This window comes from Brassica napus, chromosome C7 (genome assembly GCF_020379485.1).
Source record: "Brassica napus cultivar Da-Ae chromosome C7, Da-Ae, whole genome shotgun sequence".
NCBI classification, from domain to species: Eukaryota; Viridiplantae; Streptophyta; class Magnoliopsida; order Brassicales; family Brassicaceae; genus Brassica; species Brassica napus.
Genome location: NC_063450.1, coordinates 36,937,169 through 36,959,396, shown reverse-complemented (window position 1 = coordinate 36,959,396; position 22,228 = coordinate 36,937,169). Strand labels below are relative to the sequence as shown.

The 22,228-nt window shown below is 36.9% G+C and overlaps 4 protein-coding genes across 5 annotated transcripts; 2 read left to right on the top strand and 2 right to left on the bottom strand.

The window, feature by feature from the left end:
• The first annotated feature begins 956 nt into the window (after positions 1-956).
• On the top strand, positions 957-3,215 carry LOC106410498 (protein TWIN LOV 1). Of its 2 annotated transcripts, none has more exons than XM_013851006.3 (7): positions 957-1,917; positions 1,985-2,192; positions 2,276-2,340; positions 2,415-2,494; positions 2,573-2,628; positions 2,717-2,786; positions 2,920-3,215. In XM_013851006.3, exons 1-7 carry the CDS (start codon positions 1,365-1,367, stop codon positions 3,058-3,060), a joined length of 1,173 nt encoding a protein of 390 aa, XP_013706460.1. In that variant the 5' UTR covers positions 957-1,364; the 3' UTR covers positions 3,061-3,215. The 2 variants fall into 2 exon arrangements, with proteins under 2 accessions (XP_013706460.1, XP_013706461.1); XM_013851007.3 differs by having other exon boundaries at positions 991-1,917; positions 2,723-2,786.
• An 82-nt stretch (positions 3,216-3,297) lies between these two features.
• Positions 3,298-4,749, bottom strand: BNAC07G21820D. Its single transcript, XM_013851008.3, has 2 exons — positions 4,082-4,749; positions 3,298-3,793 (listed from the first exon to the last, which is right to left on the bottom strand). The coding sequence occupies exons 1-2, from the start codon at positions 4,615-4,617 to the stop codon at positions 3,376-3,378; spliced, it is 954 nt and encodes a 317-aa protein (XP_013706462.1). The 5' UTR covers positions 4,618-4,749; the 3' UTR covers positions 3,298-3,375.
• Positions 4,750-5,239: 490 nt separating this feature from the next.
• Positions 5,240-7,756, top strand: LOC106411202. Its single transcript, XM_013851911.3, has 8 exons — positions 5,240-5,470; positions 5,729-5,797; positions 6,340-6,456; positions 6,634-6,716; positions 6,800-6,875; positions 6,951-7,127; positions 7,217-7,345; positions 7,413-7,756. The coding sequence occupies exons 1-8, from the start codon at positions 5,396-5,398 to the stop codon at positions 7,578-7,580; spliced, it is 894 nt and encodes a 297-aa protein (XP_013707365.1). The 5' UTR covers positions 5,240-5,395; the 3' UTR covers positions 7,581-7,756.
• A 5,747-nt stretch (positions 7,757-13,503) lies between these two features.
• Positions 13,504-21,215, bottom strand: LOC106410807 (cullin-associated NEDD8-dissociated protein 1). Its single transcript, XM_013851419.3, has 29 exons — positions 21,060-21,215; positions 20,774-20,829; positions 20,526-20,695; positions 20,241-20,448; positions 19,781-19,946; positions 19,397-19,526; positions 19,080-19,194; positions 18,732-18,889; positions 18,521-18,644; positions 18,325-18,375; positions 18,171-18,253; positions 17,989-18,073; positions 17,815-17,916; positions 17,628-17,726; positions 17,323-17,433; positions 17,080-17,163; positions 16,733-16,873; positions 16,563-16,655; positions 16,319-16,440; positions 16,061-16,223; positions 15,734-15,973; positions 15,362-15,610; positions 15,108-15,284; positions 14,857-15,003; positions 14,649-14,765; positions 14,393-14,561; positions 14,232-14,309; positions 13,990-14,128; positions 13,504-13,886 (listed from the first exon to the last, which is right to left on the bottom strand). Exons 2-29 carry the CDS (start codon positions 20,807-20,809, stop codon positions 13,790-13,792), a joined length of 3,654 nt encoding a protein of 1,217 aa, XP_013706873.2. The 5' UTR covers positions 20,810-20,829; positions 21,060-21,215; the 3' UTR covers positions 13,504-13,789.
• Positions 21,216-22,228: the final 1,013 nt, after the last annotated feature.

Below are 22,228 nucleotides of genomic sequence, written 5' to 3'. Positions count from 1 at the left end.
TTCATTTTATTATTAATATATATATATATATATATAAATAATATACAAAAAACTGGATTTTAAAGTAAAACTTGGATGGCACGGAGAGTGGAGGCTTGCAAAGCTCCGCGCTGCCGTCTTGGAACCCGATGTCCTTTGGGTTGTGGTGATTAGATCGAGGTGAAATAAGTGCGGTGTAGTTCTTGTGGTCAGGTATGGGGTCGTGGACCGTCGCGGATGAGATCTCGGATGATGATGAAGCTCTCCGACAATGGTGATGACATACAAGAGGAGGATAGCAGTGGTTCTCGGATCGCCTGTCTAAGGTTTGTGGTGATACATAGTCGGAGGAGATCTCGTTAGATCGATGGAACTCTCCGGCGTGAAGACAAAGCGGCGTAGAATGACTATGGTTTCGTTGGAGGCTCTTCGGTCTCTGAGCTCCGGCGAAACGAGGTTGTCGGTGGCAAATTTCGGCTGCTGTGCGAAGAGGTTTCGGTAAAGTCGAGGCGGGCGACGCGTGTCATACTGATGGCCCAGATTCTTACACGTGTTCAAACCCCAGCCTCCTTGTCGCGCGCCTAGGTCAAGCTGTCTGGTTTCAATGTTTGGGCCTTTGGGCCGTTTAGTTTACTTGGACTTCGGCCGTTAATGTTGTAGCCCGTTTGTGTATGTGTGTCTTTTGTTTTTGTTTGGTACTTGGTGTACTTGGGCTTCGGCCGTTTGGGTTTGGCCCATTTAATTAATAAAATCAAAACTTAGCGGAAAAAAAAAGAAGTAAAACTTGGATGGTTGGACCAGAAATGAATAGTAAGAAGTACACTTATCCTAGCTGAGCCCTCCTGCCCCACTAAAAAACCTTGTAGTTATCCTAAATCCGTGTGGATAATTGTTGATAATGACATGTAATTATAGTAACTACTAGCTGTTACTCCAATCAAAAAACAAAGCTGTCACATACTAACAAAAAAAATATCTAAATTTTAAAATTGTTTAATACAGAACAGAACCGTCCCCTCTTCCAAGAGCCACAGAAACACACAAGAAAATAAAATATCAGAGAGAGAGAGAGAATCAGAAGAAGAAGAAAGAAGAAAGTTTCTTCTAGCAAGATTACATCAATTGACGCTAACTGCTCCTCGATTATCTTCTTCTTACTTCACTTTCATCGCTGTGTTTCTCTTTCTCTTCCTTCTTATCCGAAAGCTTGGATGGGTTTTCTCGAGTCCCGATTGAAATTGTAATCTGGGTTATCGTGTTCCGATCAAACCGAAGAAGAAAGGTTGAAACTTTCGCTCTAAAACCCACATGGGATTGGCACTGAATAGTAGAAGAAGAAGAAGAAGAAGAACAGTGATACCAGTCATCGAGTGTTCGCTACGACTATGTCCATAACCCAATCTTCAGCATCTCTTTTCAGCACCACTGAGGAGAAAGAAGGAACCTTTAACGCCCGTTACTCGCTATGGATCAAAGAAGCTTTAGACGAGCTTCCACACAGCTTCACAATCACCGACCCGTTTATCTCGGGTCACCCGATCGTTTTCGCCAGCCCCGGGTTCTTGAAAATGACCGGGTACTCGCGAGAAGAGGTCATCGGGAGAAACGGGAGGGCTTTTCAGGGTCCTAAGACCAATCGGAGATCGATCATGGAGATTCGCGAGGCGATTCGTGAGGAGAGACCCGTTCAGGTGAGCATATTGAATTACCGAAAGTCCGGATCGCCGTTTTGGATGTTGTTCCATATGATTCCTGTTTTCGGGAATGACGACGGGAGAGTGATCCATTTCGTCGCGGTCCAGGTCCCAATCTCGGGACAGAAGATGAGAAACGGGTCGGGTTGTTCAGAAATGGTGTTTGGTTCTTGTAGGAGAGAGGTTTGCTTAGGTAGTTTCGTGCATCAGGAACGAGCTTTGCCAGTGGAGTGCGATGAACAAGGTTCGGTTTTTAATTTAATGTGTTTGTTACCAGAGTTAGAGATTCTAAATCATTGTTTACAATGTAGAGTTAGAGAACTGGGAACACTGTGAAGCGAGCGAGTCCGAGAAGCTTAAATCTGCTGAAGCAGTTGGCAGTGTATTATCTGTTTTGACGCGTTACAGCGAGTTCGCTGGCAGATTAGTCTGTGGGAAGCGGAACTGTTTGCGTGGCGCAGATTGCTTAAGCTCGTCGTTAGTTATATCTCTTGGTAGAATCAAACAAAGTTTCGTATTGTGAGTTTTTTGTTCTTTTGGTACTTTGGTTATATTATTGAGTTACTGTGGGCTACTTTGACATTTGTGTGGTAACTTTGCAGAACGAATCCGTGCTTACCAGACATGCCTATCGTTTATGCTAGTGATGCCTTTTTGACATTGACTGGTGAGTGCTTGTTTTGGTTTTTATTTAGCACCAACCTCTTGGCACTCTTCTTTATATATTTCAGTGTCTTGTAGGTTACAAGAGACATGAAGTGTTGGGACAAAACTGTAGATTTCTGAGTGGGGTTGATACAGATTCCTCAGTACTGTATGAGGTAGTGATTTCGTTTTCACTTTTAGATAATAATTGCTTACGACTTTCATTTGATTGGAAGTTCTAAATTTTGGTTTAGATGAAGGAATGCATCTTAAAGGGGCAACCGTGCACAGTGCAAATATTAAATTACAGGTTGAAGATTTGTATTCCTTCAAAAAAAGTTTGTGAGAGAGTTCTTTTTTTGTTTTGTTTTTCTCTGATCATTTATGGTTTTGATCAGTAACAGAAAAGATAAGAGCACGTTCTGGAATCTTCTTCACATATCGCCAGTTCGTAATGCTTCAGGCAAGGTAAGAACAGCTCGCAGTCAAATTCCACTATGATTTGGTTCCGAATTGATTATGAGTTGTGTTGGAGATAAGAACAGCAAGAGTTCAGTGATTCTGATTTTGCTGTGTTTTCCTTGTTCATGTTTGGTTTCAGACAGCATATTTTGTAGGGGTTCAGATGGAAGCAAGTTGCAAAGATATTGAAAGTAAAGAACTGAGACCGGAGACAAGGCAGCTGAGTGTGGTTGGTGCGGTTAGAGTTGCGGTCAGGAGCTCTTTCATGGCTACTTGCTGATAGTTTACTTACGCCACGAAGAAAATGTATTTTAGAGAGAGGTAGAGAGAATATGAAGTGAATTCAACACAACATCTCTATAAAGTATAAATTATTGTACATGAACATAAAGTCCTTTATTGAGACAATTAAAACTTGCGGTCCCTTTTTATGTCTTCGAAAATTTCAAAACAGAGAGATGGTAATAGAAAAAGAGGGCAATCCAATTTTTAAAAGAAGATAGAATTGAGGAAAAGATGGAGACCAAAACATCTTTCGATTCTTCACAAAAGAACCAAGAACAATAACAATACCCTTCTTCAATGTAAAGCCAATTCAAGGCAAAGACGGTCTTATAGACTTGCTAACGTTCCTGAGAACACTCCACATAAACGTGGATACAAAGAAGAGAACAATACCAGCCACAACAGCTTCTTTCAAACCAAGATTCACCAGCAAGTTCACAAGCAGTCCCGCTAACACAACCCCACAGAAGTTAGCCGAGACAGCAGACCAGAAGGGCATGTCGAGGATAGACGCTATTATAGCTCCTGTCCAAGCACCGGTCCCAGGGAATGGAACAGCTACGAAGAGCATTAGCCCTAACCACTGGAACTCTTCCACAGGCCCAGCTTTCTCTTTAGCGCTTTTCAATAATATTGCAAGTAATTTGGAAGCTGTCTGGCTCTTACCCGCTATAAAATTCACCACCTTTTTGAGGTAAAGTATGATGAATGGAACCGGAACCATATTTCTGCAAAAAAAAAACATTGTCATTTCTCTTTCGTTTATACAAATGGAATCATATGAATATGGACTGTAATGTTTGCTCTAACTTATCATTATTATATGACTCGATCTCATCCAAGCTCAAAGATTCAAATAAAAATAACATAAAAGAACATTTAAGCCAAAACGAATCACCAATAAAAATGCTGACACTTGCAAACTCTGGTCTGATAACAAATCAACAACAACGACAAGATGTATCCTTTCTTCTCTTCAAGGTTTTAGTATTACGCAAGAAATCAAGAAGACTAACCCGAGAACAGAGAAGAAAGTGAGAAGAGTAGGTTTAAGCTGCATCCAGTAACCGACGGGAATAGCACCACGCAGCTCGATAACCGGAAGCGTGGCTAAAGCGAACACCACAGCTTCGTCCGGCCAGCCAAACCGGCGGAGAGCGGCGGCGATTCTGAGACCAAAGCCTGATGATTTGATGGAATCAGCGGCGGCTTTGGCATCGCCGGACCTAGCGAACCAAAGCAAAGAGAGAGAGGCCCAGAAGACAACGCATATCGCGAATTTCACTGGGTTGACGCCGAGAGATGGAAGCTGGATGATGCTTTCGTTTCCTTCTGGTTCTTCATCCGGAGAAGAAGAAGAGGAGCAGCATCTGGTGAAGTTACGGCGTAGTGGGTGGAAAAGACTGCAACTTGGAGTCCTGTTTTGATTCAATACTCGTGGAGAAATCGAGGATGAGTAAGCTCGAGTGGGTGTTGGAGTTAGGAGATGTGGTTTTGTGGATGAGGAAGGTAGAGTGAAAGGAGGGATTGAGACTAGTGTAGAAATCGTCATTTCTGAATTCTTCTTCAATCCGGAATGATCATTGTTGGCTGGGGTTTTCAGAAAGTAGCAAAATGACTGAAATATCTTACCGGAACCTTGAGATTTTTTTTTTGGGTCCGAATCCAAAACCCATAAAATATACATAATTATCAGGTATATTTTGGATTTGGGTCCCTTTGGGTATTTAGAACCTGAAATACTCGAATTAGAACTCAAAACTCTGAAAATATCTGAAAACTCTAAATATATCTGAAAAACCGCAAAGATTCCCAAAAATATCCAAAAGTTTACCTTAAAGCAGATTGAAAATCCAAAAGATATCCGAATTATATTTTATGGAAATATAAAATTTTAAATGAAACCTGAAATTATACCTGAAAACCCGAATCCAAAACTTTAAAAAATTCCAAAATACCAAAAATATATCCAATCACTCAAATATACAATAATTTCTGGATACCCGATCTGATCTCGGGTAGGATCTGTACCCGGACCGAGATCCACGGGTCCAAAGAAAAAAAAGACCCAGCAGATATTTAGTTTGGATAAATATATAAACTTTCTTAAGTCTAGGGGTTATTATTGAAATTAAAAGAAACGCGCAGCTTCGCGTTCGGATGTTATATAATGATTCATTCATCTATAGAGGCAAAACGGCGTGCAGTTTTGTTTTAGAACACAATAGCGTTCCTTCTTCTCTCTGAAATATCTTTGGCGACGAAGAAGAACATCGGAGAGGAGGAAAGATCAGTGAGATTCGATTCGAAGCTTGAGTTTGGAGAAGAAGATGGACGGAGAAGAAGAAGTGAGCATCAAAGAGTTAGCTTCCAATCTCACTACCTACAAAGAGCAGCTCCAACAGGTGAAGAACTGTTTAATCTCTTCTTTTTCAGGGATTTGGGGCTTTAGAATCGAATTATGCTTGAGAATTGGCGAAGAACAATTGAATTGAGCAGATTGTTAGAGGATGCTTCAAATTAGGGTTTCGTTGATTGAACAAAGTGTTATTTTTGTGAAGTAGAATGATAATCTTCCTGTTCTTGTTCGCATTTTCTCCTATCTTATTTTTGCTTATCTGATAAGAGAATTTTTACACTCTTTTTGGGGGGGTTTGTGGCAGGTGAGGCAGCTTTTGTCGCAAGACCCTAGAAACTCTGAATATGCTGACATGGAAAAGGAGCTTAAAGAGGTGATCGATCACACATCCTTCCTTCTCAATCTTCATTCTTGGTTTTGTGTGATCACAATCTTTATGTCATTGTGCTTGTCTCCCCTTAGCTTATGTGCCCAAAACACACACAACACACTAAAGTAGATTATGTTAGTTGAGCATCTAGGTTTTGCAAATCATCATGTCCTTTTATGTTTTCCATTCCCTCCCTCTTTTGAAGGATTCAGCATCTTGCTCGAATTAGCGCTGACCTCATTTAACAGCTATCATCATACAGTGGAGCTAGGTCTCTCATTTGTAATCTGATAGGTGAGTATATTTGAGTGCTGTTCCGTGGGAGATACACATGGAAGTAGGAGAATTAGCGAGGAATTCATCATTTCTATCTTGGTTGTTGTGCAGGTGTGCTATTGTGGGTCATGATTACCACTCTGCTTCCTGATTTCTCGCGTGTTTGATCCCTGAAGTTCTATTTCTGATATAATCTTAATAGACATTTCTTGTGGTTAAATTGCTGGCATCCTCAATTCTCTCTGACACACTTGTTTTGCACCGCGTAGGTGATTGCATTGACAGAGGAACTTCTTGCAACCGCTAAGCAAAATGAGATTCCTCTATCAGCTGCTGGAGCAACCCCTGAATCACCCGATTTACTTGAGGGTGCTTGGCAAAAGATGGTACGTTTATTTCTGTTATCTCATCTCTTCTTTACCTGAAAATGCGGCTACGTGATTATTTTAGTCAGTTCTTCTTAGCAGGACTGATGTGATATGTAAACCTGGATCCATGTTACTCCAAAGTCGCACTACATATTTTGGCCACTAGGCGTGATTGTTTTCCATTTTTTTTTACAGGAATCAAGGAATGACCCAATACATGAGGGTAAGTTCCCCATTGGAACAAAAGTTCAAGCTGTCTATAGCTTCGATGGCGAGTGGTATGTCTGAAAAAAACTCTCTGCTCTCTTGTAATTTGTCTTCTTCCCCATTCTTTTCTTTGTTTGATTAGTTAAATGTTCAGGTATGATGCGACAGTTGAGGCACATACTCTAAATGGCTATTATGTGTCGTATAATGAGTGGGGTAACAAGGAAGAGGTAATGCTTCTGTTCCCGTTTGTGTTTTTCTATTAAACAAAAACTAATGTTAGAGGTTCCCATGTTTTAATATAGGTTGATCCAGATAATGTGAGGGCAATAGAGACCAATGCCCTCTTGGAAGCTGAAAGAATAGCTGAAGCTGCGAAGAACGCACTCAAAAGAAAGGTTGAGCAAGCTGCGAGTTCTGATTATCAATCCAAAACTCTACCGGCAAAGCTTAAAATCGATCCTAATGATCCCGAGGATGTGGTAAGTCAAAGATGATGTGATTATTTCATTTTTCTGGTCCCACATATGAGGTCTTGTTTATGAGATCTCTCGCTTATTGTTTTTTGCAGAAAATTGCAAAGCGTAAGAAGATACATGCCTTCAAGTCAAAGGCTAGGCAGGAGCAACTCGAGGTTACACAGAACAAGAAACAGAATGCGTGGCAACAGTTTCAGACGACTAAAGCCAAAACTAAAAAGGTTTTAAAAAATATTCGCATTTTCTTTTCTTGCTCTCTGATTCTGAGATGGTTTTGTTGGTTGGCAGGTAGGGTTTTTTACAGGGAGGAAGAAAGAGAGTATATTCAAATCACCAGAGGATCCATTTGGGAAAGTGGGTGTGATTGGAAGTGGTAAAGGTTTGACTGATTTCCAAAAGCGAGAGAAGCATCTTCATCTCAAGTCTGGTAATGATGCTGAGGGTTCTAATGAATGAGAGAGAAGAGATTTTATGTTACTAAAGGATTTTCAGGCAACTTACTTGAGTATCAATTGTTCCCGCCTCTCGAATAAACCTCTTAAAACAGAAGATCTAAAAACCCTTGTGGATTTTCTGCTCTTTTGTAAGTTGAATCAAAGATTAGCTATTTCCTATTGGATGGTTTTGTTTCCCTTGTTAGTTGACAATAGAGTAGAGTCGACCAATCCAGTTGAGTGCGATGCTTATCTGTTTTGTTTCCCTGTCCTGTCACTGTTTGCTATCAAATTGGGATTTTCACCTTTTGCAAACTGCGAGCCGTCAGGTTTATATTCCAATATGATCTCCGATGTTCCATTCCAAAGTAATATTGGGTCTACTTGAAGTATTTGTCTGATTTTTTTCCTCAAATTCTCATTTTATTCATAAAGATAGTACGTATCTAAAGATTTATCAGACAAGCTCTCTTGGGGTATTCGGCAAAAGAATGATCAAAAATATCAAAAGTTGCAGCCTGTTTTGCGAGCCAGTCTGCATTCGGTTGCCTTCTCTTCCAATGAAGTATTTGTCAATTTAGTCTGTGACATATATAACACTAGTATTGAGTCCATGCTATGCATGAGAATACTTTTGCTTACAAATAAAACCAAATTTAAAATATTTATAACTAAAAAACCTGTATTATTTAACTTATATTTATAAGAAAAATATGTATATATATATATAAGAAATTATCAACACATTTATCATTAATTAACCACAAAATCTTACAATACTAAAAAGGGAATATGAAACCCTCTGAGATGTGTCACGTCATTAAAAATAATCAACGAATAAGAAAGCTTTTAGTGACCACGTCAGACTATTGTTTACTCAGATACAAAATTTTCACGGGCCAATTATGTGGACTGATAATATTGAGAACTGACCCATTTTTAAAAGTAAAACCTATCTTCTCGCCGGCGACTTATTACCATCGTCTCATGGCCTGCCTCCAACTCCTGGCAGTTACTGTCGATTTTGATGCTCCTCAAAGAGCCATAAAGCTTATCACTTTACTGCAGAAATCCAATCAGCCTAAATTTATTTCAATCTCATCATCTCCCCCCATAAAATAAATTGATGAATGTGAACACAAAGGCCAAAATATTGGTGAATGTGAAAGTTTGATAAAGAAGATTAGTTAATTAGTTACATCGTATAGTTCTTGGTCTTCTTTTTTGATCTGCATTAGTTGGTGGAACTCTTTCGTGGAAGCTCTTATGGCTTTGGGGAAGATACTGGCATTGGTGGGGTCTTTCCCTGCACAATATGATTAGCGGATCCAAGAACAGCCGTGTCTTCAGCAATCTTTGTGAGCAATTATGTATTTTTGAATCCTTCACATATTTGACATGCTTGTGTTTTGGTTTAGACTTATTGTTTTTCATGAGCCGTTCATATAAGCTTTTCACTGGGTTTGTATCTGATTGGATTCATGCATTGTTGGGTTTGGTACTCGTCTTAGCAACGATGATTTGTAAACGGAATTTGACTTCTGTTGGTGTTTGATCTTGACAGGAAAATCGAGAAAATGTAGAAATTCAGTTTGCAAAGTACATATATCCTGCTTTTTGATCAGGTAAGTGTTTCCATCTTAAAATAAAAAAAAGTCTGATTCCAACAGTTGGAATTTTTGATTAAGTTTGTGATTCATAGATTGCTAATGCAACAAAAGTGAGCGAGAAGTAAAAAAAGCAGGTAAAAGAACAGGGCGAATGAGAAAATGTGTCTTCATATCATCTCTCTTAGCATGTGCTTTTAGGACAATTCGTTCAACGATCTTGATCACTCTATTATCACTGAAGAAAGCTAAAGCGAGTGAAAAATTATGCATCTAGAGGTAAAATAAAATCACAATTTTATATGTTTAATTATATCTATATATATGACAATAATCTGGATTGTCAACATGATTTAGGACTCAGTATGTATCCAAATATATTTTCACTGATATCTGCAGATGAAGATGTCATCCAATTTGGTATCTCCTACATTATCTTCAAAAGAAATGACGGCAACTGAGGCTTCCCTCCCAAAACCTCAAACTTTGCTGTTGTGGCAAGTTCCTCAACTATCATGACTAACATTTGCACGTAAGCCTTTTATACAATAATGATATGGTCATGGAACATCCTCACATGAACCCTTGACGGTTCGGTTTAGTAACGAGTTAAAAGACCAAATAATATATCAATCTCATGTGAATGCCAATTACTTTTCTCGCAAATGCACTTAAACATGTGAATGTGAATCTTAGTTGATGTCTCAGGCATATATAATCAAGTTGTCATGATCGTCAAAAATTATAGTCTATAACCTTATTAATACACATATATTTTGTCAGCCATAAAGTCTGGGTGATGCGATCATGCAAATAGTTACAATTATCATATTTCAAAACCTTGAAAGAAAAACACAGTCTAAAAGAGAGAGCACACCAGAGAGCACACCAACGCAGCTTGCATAATTGGAGAGGATGGATACTACAAGAATAAATGAAGATCCACTAAGAGACTATGTCTACTCTGTTTTTAAGATTTTTTTTAGAACATAGTTTCTTTTTAAGATAATATTGGCTTTTTAACATGCTTAGCCAGTCCTATATTATACTTTAAATTTTATGTAGTGTTTCCAAATCTACAGAGTGATGGTCCGGTTTATATGATTTAAAGACTAATTTTTGGGTGGTGTTTTAAAAAAAAAAAATTGGATTAGTTTGGGTTGTGTTTTATTTTTATTTATAATGTGTTTCCATAAGCTGGTTTTGAAAAAAATAGCATTTTTGTTGTTTGATATTTTTATTCAGTTTATTCTTTATCATAAAATAGTTTGGTTTTGTAAAAATAACCGATTTAAATCATCTATTTTAATCAGAAACCATGTAAAGCAATTTCATTTCTCTTAATTCCGTTGATATTTGATCGAAAAAATTTCTTAACCTTTAGCTAAAAAATTTAGTTTTTAGTCTCCTTGATAAAAGAATTTTGGTTAGTGTATCAAATCAATATTGTATAGCCGTAAATTAATTATACAAATGAAATTATTTATCATATGAAATAAACAATGCAAAAAGCTTGTATATATGTAAGTTTGTATTTTTGTAGAGAGGGCAGAAATTGAAAATGTAAAATCAATAATTCTAAATACATAAAAAAGTTTTAAATTAAATGTAGATTTAACAATGTTTTATATGAAACCAAAGATTTTAGCTGAAACTTAAGAATATTGACTATTCATCCATTTCCGTTAATTTTAATAATAAATAAACAACAAAGAGTGAGGGGTTGATTGGTTGTTCTGTAATTTTTTTTTTTTTTTTAACTTTAGAAATTAAGCTGTGAATTATTTTGCTTCGGCTTTAATTGTTTTGCTATATATTTATTTTCAAAGCACTAAATAAAATATTTAGAAAAGTTGATTTTGAAAACTAATATATTATTTTTTTTTTAAACTTTGTACAGTATCTTTAATTTTAAAAGCTAAATTATGATTTTTTAAAAAAAAAAAATTTTTTAGAAAAAAGTGGATATCTAAAACATTTACCACCATTACCGATCAACCTCTGAGGTTATTCATTTCAAATTCGTTGGACAACATAATAAATTAATTTGTGTATTATAACTTATATTTTTGGTAGTCAATTTTGAAATAATATATATATACATGCTTTTATAAAAAATAAACAAGCTAAAATTAACTAAAAATTATAGGAAGAAATTTGCCCGGGCTAAAGACCCTAGTAGTATATAAAATGAAGTTAAATTTGTATGAATATTTTTACATTGATCTATATTAGCTAGTTTGATATAAATATTAGTTCGAGGCTTTCGTGTTTTACTTTCTTATGCTTTTTGCTTTCAATATTTTTTTTCTTCTAATTTTTGACATGAAATTTATATTTTTGGCTTATTTATTTAGTAGTTCGTTCAGTATTTCCATTTACATACAAAAATAATATTATAGATCTTATGAAAACAATTAAAAATTAGCATGTAACAGAGAATAAGTGATCTTTATCGCTTAATGTATGCTATCAGACAAACTAAACCATGAAAGCAGATCATATAGATTTATTAGAAGGATAGTAAAAGAGTTAGACGTATAAATGGACAGTTACATATTATATTGAAACTGAAGAACACACGAACGGAACAAGGAGAAGCATTACAGGAGATAACAAATACCTGGTATTTTGCTACTAAAGAAATTCAAGCTTTAGCTGTCCAAAGGAGATACCACTAGGAGGAAGCAAGCTTTGTAGCCCCAATCTATTTCTCGCAGCCAAAGAAAAACATGTGTCATCTGCAAACTGAAACCCCACATAGACAACAAAATGAGAAAGAGAAACGTCTATTTAATCAAAAAACATCAAGGAGAGCATAATCAGTCTCCTCGCTAATTTGATTCAGAGTGTAAAATTTTATAGTACTATAAAACTCACTTCCTAAGGTTTAAACCTTGATCATTATGAGTTAAATTAAACGAAATCGACCAGAAGAAAATATAATACAAAAACCTTGTCAAACCATGTATAGTGAAAGATATCAGTAGCACGCTTGTGACGATGGAAGGACCAGGAATCACCATGGACAAGCACCTCCGAGATCCGTGGGTTCTTGTAGCCACCACCGCTGCCTTAGAGAAGCCAGCAATGGTTCTTTGCATCATGGCTTTAGAAAATCACTCCCAAGATCCGAATTATATCCCGCAATTCAGTCAGATGACATGTTTAACACATGGAAGAGAGAAATTCAAAATCTGTGTGTCTTGTGGAGTGAAAGGTTAAGTTTTGATCTCCTTTTCTTCTCTGAAAGGAGCATATATACCTTTCAATGATTGGAAGTTTCTTTGCTGTTGTTTATAGGATATATATATGAGTATGAAAGTTAAGATCGTGGATAAAAGAGAAGGATCATGGGTAATGTAGTTGATTTCAAGAAACCGTTATACAGTTGTTCATTTTCTAAATTATTTGTTTTAATTAAACTTTTAAAATTTTGTAAATATTTTCTACGTGTCAAATTTTGATTCGTAAAGTGACTTGATACACTGTTTCCCATAGTTTCACACTGCCTAAGCTTATGAGTTCACTTGCACACAATGTTACATAGAAACGGAAGCGGGTACGCGGAAACGGAAGCGTATGGAAGCGCAGAAGCGAGATTTTTTGAAAAATTAGGAAGCGGGTACGTATTGGAAGCGTATATCCATATGTATGTATATATATGTGTGTATATATATATATATATATTAAAATATAAGAATTTTTTTTAAAAAAAATAGGACTAAAAATTATATGTTATAAATTTAAATAAATTATTTATTCATTTTTAATAATTTTGTAATGATTTCATATTAAAACTGTGAAAATAGACATAAATTAAGTTTAAAAAAAATTATTATATTAATTATTGTTAATGCTTCATAAATAATTGACACAATATATTTGAATATATGATATATGTTTAATAAAAACCTCAATACATAAAGATAATTTATAGTATTAATTTTAATATTTATATATTTATATCCTCTCTATTCATTACTATTAAAATTTTGATTTTACAGAAATTAATAACTACGATTATATTTTTATTTATATTCAACCTTGTATTTTTTTTAAAGAACGGAAGCGTGATTCCAAAACGGAATCATAAGCTTCCAACGTGTTTTTAAAAAAAATATTTTGGAAACGCTTTTGAAGCGAGATTCCGTAAGCTTCCACAAGGTTCCGATTCCGATTCCGGTTCCGAAACGGGAAGCGAACGTCCGATGAAGTTTCCGTGCAACGTAGCTTGCACATCATCTCATTCTTTGAGAGGCCAACAGATTGTAGTTTTTACTCAAATTCTTTAACTGTCTGAAACACAATACTACTAGTTATCGAAAAGTCAAACAATAGAAGACTAAAATCTTTCACCGTCGCAAAAATGCAAAACTTGCAAAGCATATCAATAACTCAAACAAAGGTTTAATGAAAAAAAAACCTTTTACTATTGCAAAAGTAAAAACAAAAAAGTTTTTTTTTTTAAATGACAGTTTGAACAATATAATCATTGTTCGCGATAAAGAAAAAACTATGTTCTCATTTTTTCATGTACCCTCTTGAAGTATTTGTCTCATCTCAGGCAGATGAATTCATCATCGACCACCTTTTTTATGTAGTAACACAACATACAAACTCTTTACTCGTTGCGGATGGTCTGGTACTTTCCCCACAATCGTTCAGACCTCTTCATGTCAGCCATTAAGCTCTTGAACTTGTGGCTATAATCCACTCCACTATTTGACATTTGACGTTTAATTCAAAGAAAAGAATGATCAGATCAGTTTGGAACTCAACGCAAAAGAGAAATCATAATCTTAAAAGAAATGGGAGAGATACCTGATTCGATCCAATGATGAGATAGCACGAAGAGCACTTCTAATCATGTCTTCATTACGGTCATGCTCTTGCTTCACTGCATCTTGCTTTGGCTTGAAATTTATTGTTTTTTGCAGGGGTTCCACAAGCGAATCCAGTACTTAAGAAAAACATCATGATAAAATGAAGACGCATCAAAAAAAAAAATTCTCTATTTTTCTTTTCAGATTTGAGACAATGATTTTGGAAGCCTATTAACATACCGGCTAGCACGGCTGAGGGGCATTTATCCGCTAGGAGTGAGAGTATAAGATGACAAAGCATCTTCAGATCATAATGATCTGCATAAACAGAGATATATGTTATAAAGAAATTATACCATAGGTTAATTTTCATATGAAAGAAGATATAGACACACATTCACCTTCTAGTCCGGATTTGAGGAAAGGAATAATGAAAGAAGACGGATTCAGTTGATCAAGACAGCTATCAAGCAGAGTAAATACACACTCAAAAGCTGCTTTTCTCAACTCAAGCCCATCATCTACAACGTGCTTGAATGGCCCTAGATCAACCGTTCTTATTAATTCTTTCTGCAAAACAGACATGGCTCAGTCACGGAGAAATAAAACCTTATACAATTGTGTTATATATCATTAAGAGCCTTCTATAGAAATTACCTTAATAACGGTTTGATCATAAAGAAGCGGTAACAATTCAGGGAGGAGTCCTTTTATTAGGTTAGGTTTGTAATGAGCAAAGGTACTCAGGGCTGACACAGCTGCACGCCTCACATGCTGCATAAACCAAAAGCGGAGAAAAAGCTAGTAGGCACAGCAAAAGCATTTTTGTTATCATCGAATGGGGTTGATTTTAATTAACTTTTACCCTGTCACCATCTTTAATTAGCATGAGGAATGAAGAAATCTCAGGGAAGATGATTTCATCTAATTTCTCAGGCCGCTCCACTACAGAGTATTTCACAGCGGTAACAACAGTCGCACGAGTAAAAGCGGCTTGACTTGTCGTCCTTACCTATAAAATTCAGAACGCAATTCAAAATATTATTCAACGTTAAAGCATGGCGGAAATGAGTGAATGCAGATAGTTAGATTGATCTGTATGACTTCTCTAGCTACCTTAAGTGCAGGAACCAGTTTCTCAGGTTCTATTAGCGCCATTTTTCCCAAGCATTCAGCAACAACATTCCTTACACCCTCTTCCTCACTTTCACAGTGGTTAAACAATAAAGCAAGTATTTTCTCAACACTAGAATTCTGGAAGTCCGCTTTATCAACTGACTGCCTCACGATCACCTGAAAAACGGAGGAACAATATATGAAATCCAGTAAACCATGTAATTTGACACTATACTTAGTTCAGTAAAACTCACCTCCTTGAGTGAATGAAGAAGAATATATTGTTTTTTCTGTTGATTATCAATCTGGTTCAAGATAAAAGGTAAATAATTGGGCAGATTGCCAACAGCAATGTTTCCAAGAGCATATGAAGCCGCAGACTTTATTTCTTCAAAGGAAGATTGGAAAGACTCAATGACTATCGTTTCAATGCCAGCATGTGCGCTTAGATCTTTCCTTCTCCCAATCTCACCAAGAGACAACAGGGCAAGGTGCTGTTTTGCCTGCACGAGAAAATCCATCACCACAAAAAATTAGCCTTCAAATAGCTGTAGATCTATAAAGGAAAATAAGCTAGACTCTAATCCGTAATAGTTCGCACACTAATACAAAATCAGAAAGCTTACTGTGTTTGAGCCGCTATCATCTTTAAGTATTTCCATTAGCATTTTAACCGTAGAAGAACAATTCTTATCACCTGCCGCGAGACAAAGAACCGCGACACACTGTGCAATTGAATATAATGCTTGCTTTGGGACACCTCCAGACTGAGGAGAAGGTTTAGCGCAGGAAAGTAATGAGTCCAGCAAGGTGTAAAAACTAGTATTTGCATGATAAACCAAAGCTTCAAAGAATCCTTGCAGAGCCTGTGACAAGCGTTCAAGAAATCATTTCCGTTTTGTATTTTGATCTCAGGCAAAGTATAAAACAATTCAAACAAAACGACGAGTTACCAAAAGTGCTTGACCCTGGAGCAATGGACTTTTAACTAAAGTTAGTGCCTGCGGAAGAACTTTGTTGCGAACCGCCAAACTGATATTTTCACTACAACTCTTTCCAGTCATCAGAGTGCAGCAGAGTTCAAGTGCAAGAGCTGTCATGTGGAGATCCAAAACACTGGAAAAGACAGATGAAGTCATCTTTCTAATAACACAACCAACCTAGAAAAGTAAAAAAGTAAAGAACGTTAGGAAAATTCTGGACAAACAAACCTTATCAGAGATGAAAGCTCCACAACAATAACTTCATAAGCATCTGAGCCAATCTTATCTCCGTACGCTGTTACCAAGGTATTCATGGTGATCAGTGTTGCTTGCCTTAGCACCCGATTAGCCTGTTTTACATTAATACAAATTGCGTAAGTACCAGATATTGTATTCAGAAATATTTTCCACTGATTATGAACAGTAGACAGGAAATCTGATGACAATTAGATATGGTTGTAAAAACCCATACCTTTCTTAAGAATCCAGTTAGTTCAGCAATCAAATTGACCAAAACACATGACAGATCAATGTGCAGCGGAGAAGTGGCAATGACAGCAAATGCCTGCATGCACCAACAGAATCACATACATGAGCTAAAAATTTCGGAAATAAAAACGTCAACAGAAGAACGAGAACAACCTTTACTGCTGTGAGGCGAGTGATTTCGTTTCCCATTCGGTCAACAAGCACAGGAAGGCATGAAGGTAACTCTTTTCTGAGTTCATCGCCAAATATTGAAATAACGAGACCCACGCAGGTAATAGCACACTCCTTGACCTCCTGTTGAAGCGAAGTGAGAGTTTAAGAAACATAAATAGTACAATACAAACAAATCAATCTGGCTTCCATTATCCAAATTCTGTAATTACTCATAAAGACAAACTGAAAGATTTTACAGAGAAAAATATTTAGATCTAAAGCCTCCAAAACGCAGGGATATTAAAAATTATTAAAAATAAATAAAAAGGGGGATTCATGCCACAAACCTGGTCCTGGTCTTGATTTGTCAAGCGAGACATTATCGCATTGTAGATTGGATGAACAAATGGTTTAAAATCAAAGCCCATACTCTGAACCACAGAAGAGAAAATTTCAGATGCAAGGATCTGCGGGTTGTGTATGGGTAAAAGTATGGTTTGAATAATAAAAGAAGACGCTGACACTGTATCTAGAGAACAGACTGACTCAGCAAGTTAATACAAAATGTCTCAATGAAGTGAGATACTCACCTGAGTACTTGGACGGACTACTCTAACAAGTTCCCCACAAACCCTTAATGCCTCAGCGGTCACCTTGTAATAGCGTTCTCCAACAGCAGCTAAAACAGGACTGGAGAGAGCCTAGATTAACATAGGAGTTGGAAGAGTCAGTCAAATCAACCCGCATTGGTTGTTTATGTTCATTTTTTTGGGTCAAAGGTTGTTCATGTTCATTTTTTTTTGAAGACTGAGGGTTTTGAAGTATTGGACACAACAACAATCCCTGAACATTTTGATAATATTTCAATGGATAAAAAGCATAAAACGTTTCCAACCTTAATGTAAGGATGAAAAACAGGAGGCGCATGCGATGCCAAGACTAACTTTGTGAAGACAAGAGCTTCGATTTTCAAATTTGATGTAGAAGATTTATCCTGGAGGGGAAAAAGAGGAAACATGAGCAAATGAACAAAGACCAACATTGAAAGTACATAAATAAATATACTGAACATCCCGACTAACATTTAGTGCTCTTTCAATTCCAGGAACGAGCGAACCAATATGATCAGCAAGGCAGTCAGGCAAGACGACCACAAGCTCTCTCAAAACAGAGAATGCTCCAACCTGCAGATAGGTACGGAGTTACTAAAACATTAAATAGGAACCAAACCAAAAGGAGAGTTCATATTTCCGTACCTTTGTCTTAACAGACTTCTCACGCAGTTGCCTATTAATGGATTTCACAATCTTTGAGACTTCTTGCTTCAGTAGCCATTTAGGACTGCTTTAAACAAAGTTATATATTTTAGTCAGCAAGGATTCATTAGTAACGTGACAGGCGTCCATACTGATGGAGTGAAAGGGTGCAGAAAATTTGCCTTGATTCATCGGTGTCAGTTTGACCTTTTGTCACATTTCCTGTTTGTCGTAACAGATCAATGAATGTGTTGAAAACATCCATCTGTAACAACAGTACCTCGGATCAGTAACCATATAGCAATGCAGGATAACTAATTTATTTATTTTACATACCTTCACATTTTCCTCCCTTTCCTTAAATCTATCAATTAGTTTCGGGCAGGCCTGCACAAGAAAATAAACTTATTACTTAATTTCTCATCAGTGCAGACTACAGTAAAATTTCATTCCTAACATGATTAAACACTATAATAATGCCACATTATCAACCGAAGTAAAAGATGTATATTACTAAGAAAAAGATATATACCTCTTGATATACTTTAGAGATCATCTCAGAACGAGACACTATTAATCCTGCCAAGCATTTCGCTGCAGCTCTCCTAACTTTCCAGCTGGCATCCTCATCATCCGTGTACTCATTTGCACTCTCGCTGTGAGGGAAAAAGACATATATCACTGAGACAATGATGCACTGTAAGGGGATAGGATTCGGATCCAATGTTCATATCAGAACTTACTCATCTTCTTCATCTTCAGGAGTCTCATTATCAGTATCTTCATCCATCTCGTCCGTAAAATTCGGGTCATAACTTATATATTCCAAAGTGAGATTTAAAATTTCATCACAATATGGTGAGATGTCTCTTGGACACCGTAGCAAGAAACTTTCAAGTGCCTGCAGTTGAATTTCAGAACGGGCATATTATCACCAAACCACTTCATTGAAGCTTGATAAATATTTAAATCCCAATTTCATACGACAGAATAAGAGAAAAGAGGCTACAAGCACGCCTACATAATTATCTATTGGATAAGAAAACAAAGATTACGTCTAGTGACAAAGTAGAATAGGAATCTCAGTTGACCTGTAAGCTATATTCCCGGAGCTCCTCTTCATTTTCTGAAGCGCTGGTGCAGTAATTGATCAATACTGGCACAGTGTTACCAAGATGAGTCCCAAACCGGTATCCGACAGCACGGCTAAAACAAAACAAAAAAACGCATTAAATAACATTACACCTCATAAAAAGCCTAATAATAGATATGTACGGTAAACCATGCATCCCACTCAATAAATAGATACAAAACCACAACTAACAGAAACATATGATAACACTGCAGTAATACATTGGTAAGAAGTTAAAGACAAATACCACAACCAAGAACGATAGAAAGGAAGTACCTTATTGCTCCAATCATTTGTATATTGGTGCGTGTAATCTCCGATTTAGCATTCTTGTTACTTAGGTTTTTCACAACTTGAACTGTCGCCTTTGCGAGCAAATCATCAGACAGACTCGACGCAAGAGATGCTGGACCCAAAAAAAATTGAAACTTTAATGAGAAATCAGATATCCAACATTGAGTTAGAAGTTCTACATAAGACTGGGGAGAAAACAAATGGAGCTGAATATGTCGTTTGAACCAGCGTTGGTATCACATGAATTGACACCAACAGCTGAGGAAAGCTGTCAATTAAGCCTCATGAGCTAGAATCTAGTTTCAAACAAGCCAACTATTGACAGAGCTAGCCAGCAATCTTTTAGACTCAATTTTGTTAACTTACCAATGCATGTAACAGTCTTCTTCCTAACTGTGGCTTGGTTACAGTCCAATTGCAATAACAGTGTATTCAGTAGCTTCTCGTGATCATCTGCCATTAAACTTCCATATTTTTGAACAACATCACACATGATCTCAAGACATTCACACTTAATCCCTGGGCTCATTTCCTTCAGAAGCAAGCCAGCAGAAAGTTAGTCATCTCAAATTTCGTAGGGTACGCAAATAATTATAAGCGCGCACTGTTCTCTGGTTCACTAAGAGTTATTCAGAAAGAGCTATTAAACTATAACAGCGCCAACAATACTTTAACGTAAGATCAATTCTACTATAAGTATCAATCCATCTATTGTGTAGCCTGATTTTTCTCTTGAGCTGTAATTTAGCTGACATCATGTAATTGTCTCAGACCCTAATTGTGGCATATACAATCGAAAAAAGGAATAGGCCTCCCAGAAACTAACCTGGCCACTTATCCCTCCAATCATTTGTGGAGTTAGAGTAACAAGAATAGATGGAGCGAGCGAAGGAGCAACTTGAGCGACAACAGTCCTGAGAGCTATGCTTGCGGTATCACGGTGTTGGTCTTTCCCATGCAGCAGTTTATCACATAATTTGTTGGTCATCTCCACAACACGCTCTTCTCCGACCTTCTTCACCAGTGGAGCAAGACTGGAGCAAAAGAAACACACCAAGAGTCGGATACGGAAGAGAGAGAAAACCAAAGATGCAGAGAGAAGAAAGCTAACCACTTAACAGCCAATCCAGAAACATCACCAGCAACATCATCGAGCTGTTGCAATATGATGCTGGACAATCTCATCTCCAGATCCGAGTCGAGTTTAAAGGAGTCTTTATTCAACTCATTGAGCAAGTCAGAGGTCGCCATATATCTATAATCTTTATCTTTACCCGTCATCTGAACATTGACATACGAAAAGTGAATATAATCATCAAAATCAAAAGTGAGCTTAGTTCGAAATAGATGATGAAAGACCTTTTCAATGATTCCAGAGAGTTGTGAGTTCGCCATCTTTGCTTGACCTCTTCCAACTGCAATCAAACAAGGATCCATCACTCAATTGGGACTTAAAACGCTTACACAGAAACCATATCAGCAGAGCAATGCAACTCTAACAAGCTCTCTAACAAACTGTGAAGATCGCAAAGAAGAAGCTCGGTTCTACAAATCGAACTACCTTCTTCACACCAAAACCCTAAGACTACGACGACTACGTGTGCGGATACCAAACGAGTTAGTCACAGGAGGAGGAAACCCTAACCTGAGAAGAAGAAATCGACGGGAGAGAGCGGCGGAGACGGGGACAGAGCAGTGAGAGGTTCGATCTTACGGTGGTGAAGTTGCAAAGTAATTAAGGATTGGAGGCGACAACTGTAATTATTCCTTTTCCGTACCTCGCTTGAATCGTTAATTTTCTATTCTGAAAAGGAAACTGATAAGTTACAAATGGGCCAAGTAGAGATTAAATGGGCTTAGGCTTCTATTATGGTAATGTAGTTATTAATGGGATTTGTTCTAGAAGCTTCTTCACATATCGCTTAGTTCAAAATGTTTTAGACAACGGAAGTCCATGGTTTTGGCTGTGATTGTATGGTATTATCAGAGTAAAATACTAGAGACAAATTAATTTTCAGTTCAGTTACTCCAAACTAAAACCAATCAGGAAAAATCATTTTAGTTGAGGAGGAGTAAATAATTTTGTCTTCTAGTAAATATATAGAGTAATATTTTCCTCTCTTTTTTATAAGAGTAAAAAATTTACTCTCATTTTAGTTGAGGAAGAGTAAAAATCATTTCCTCTAATTTTTTTTATTCCAAGTTACTACAGTTTTACCAATCATACTCTTTGTGTCTCAGTATAATAATAAGAGTTTGATTGGTTAGGGCAACATTATTGGTGTCCCTAATTTTTAGGTCCTTAGATTAGTTTAATCTTATTTTGATGTTAAGGACAAAAGTTAGGGACAATCCAAAATAATAGGATTATTGGTAGGACTTTTTGGTGTATCTTAGCAAATTAATTATTTATTTTAATTAGTAATGACATATAAAAGATAAATTTAAAATAAAACATATAACATTAAACTTGAAAACATGAGAAAATTACAAAAGTGAAAAAAAAAGTACAAAAATGATAAAAAAAAAAAAAAGTAAACAAACATTTTATTGAATTCATAGAAGCCCTCTCTAGCATGTGGACTAGCTGTGACATATTCGCCTACTCGTTTCCAAAAACTCCCTGTCTTTTGATCATTTCCAACGATCGCATCCTTGGATGTGTTCAGCCACCCGCTGATTAGAACCTCATCATCGGATGGGGTCCATTTCCTTCTCTCCTTACGGTCCACAGGTGTGTCTTCAGGTTGAGTTCCAGCGTCGGTTTGTTGTGAACTGAACTGAGGGAAACTTTCATAAGGAAAGCTTTGACTG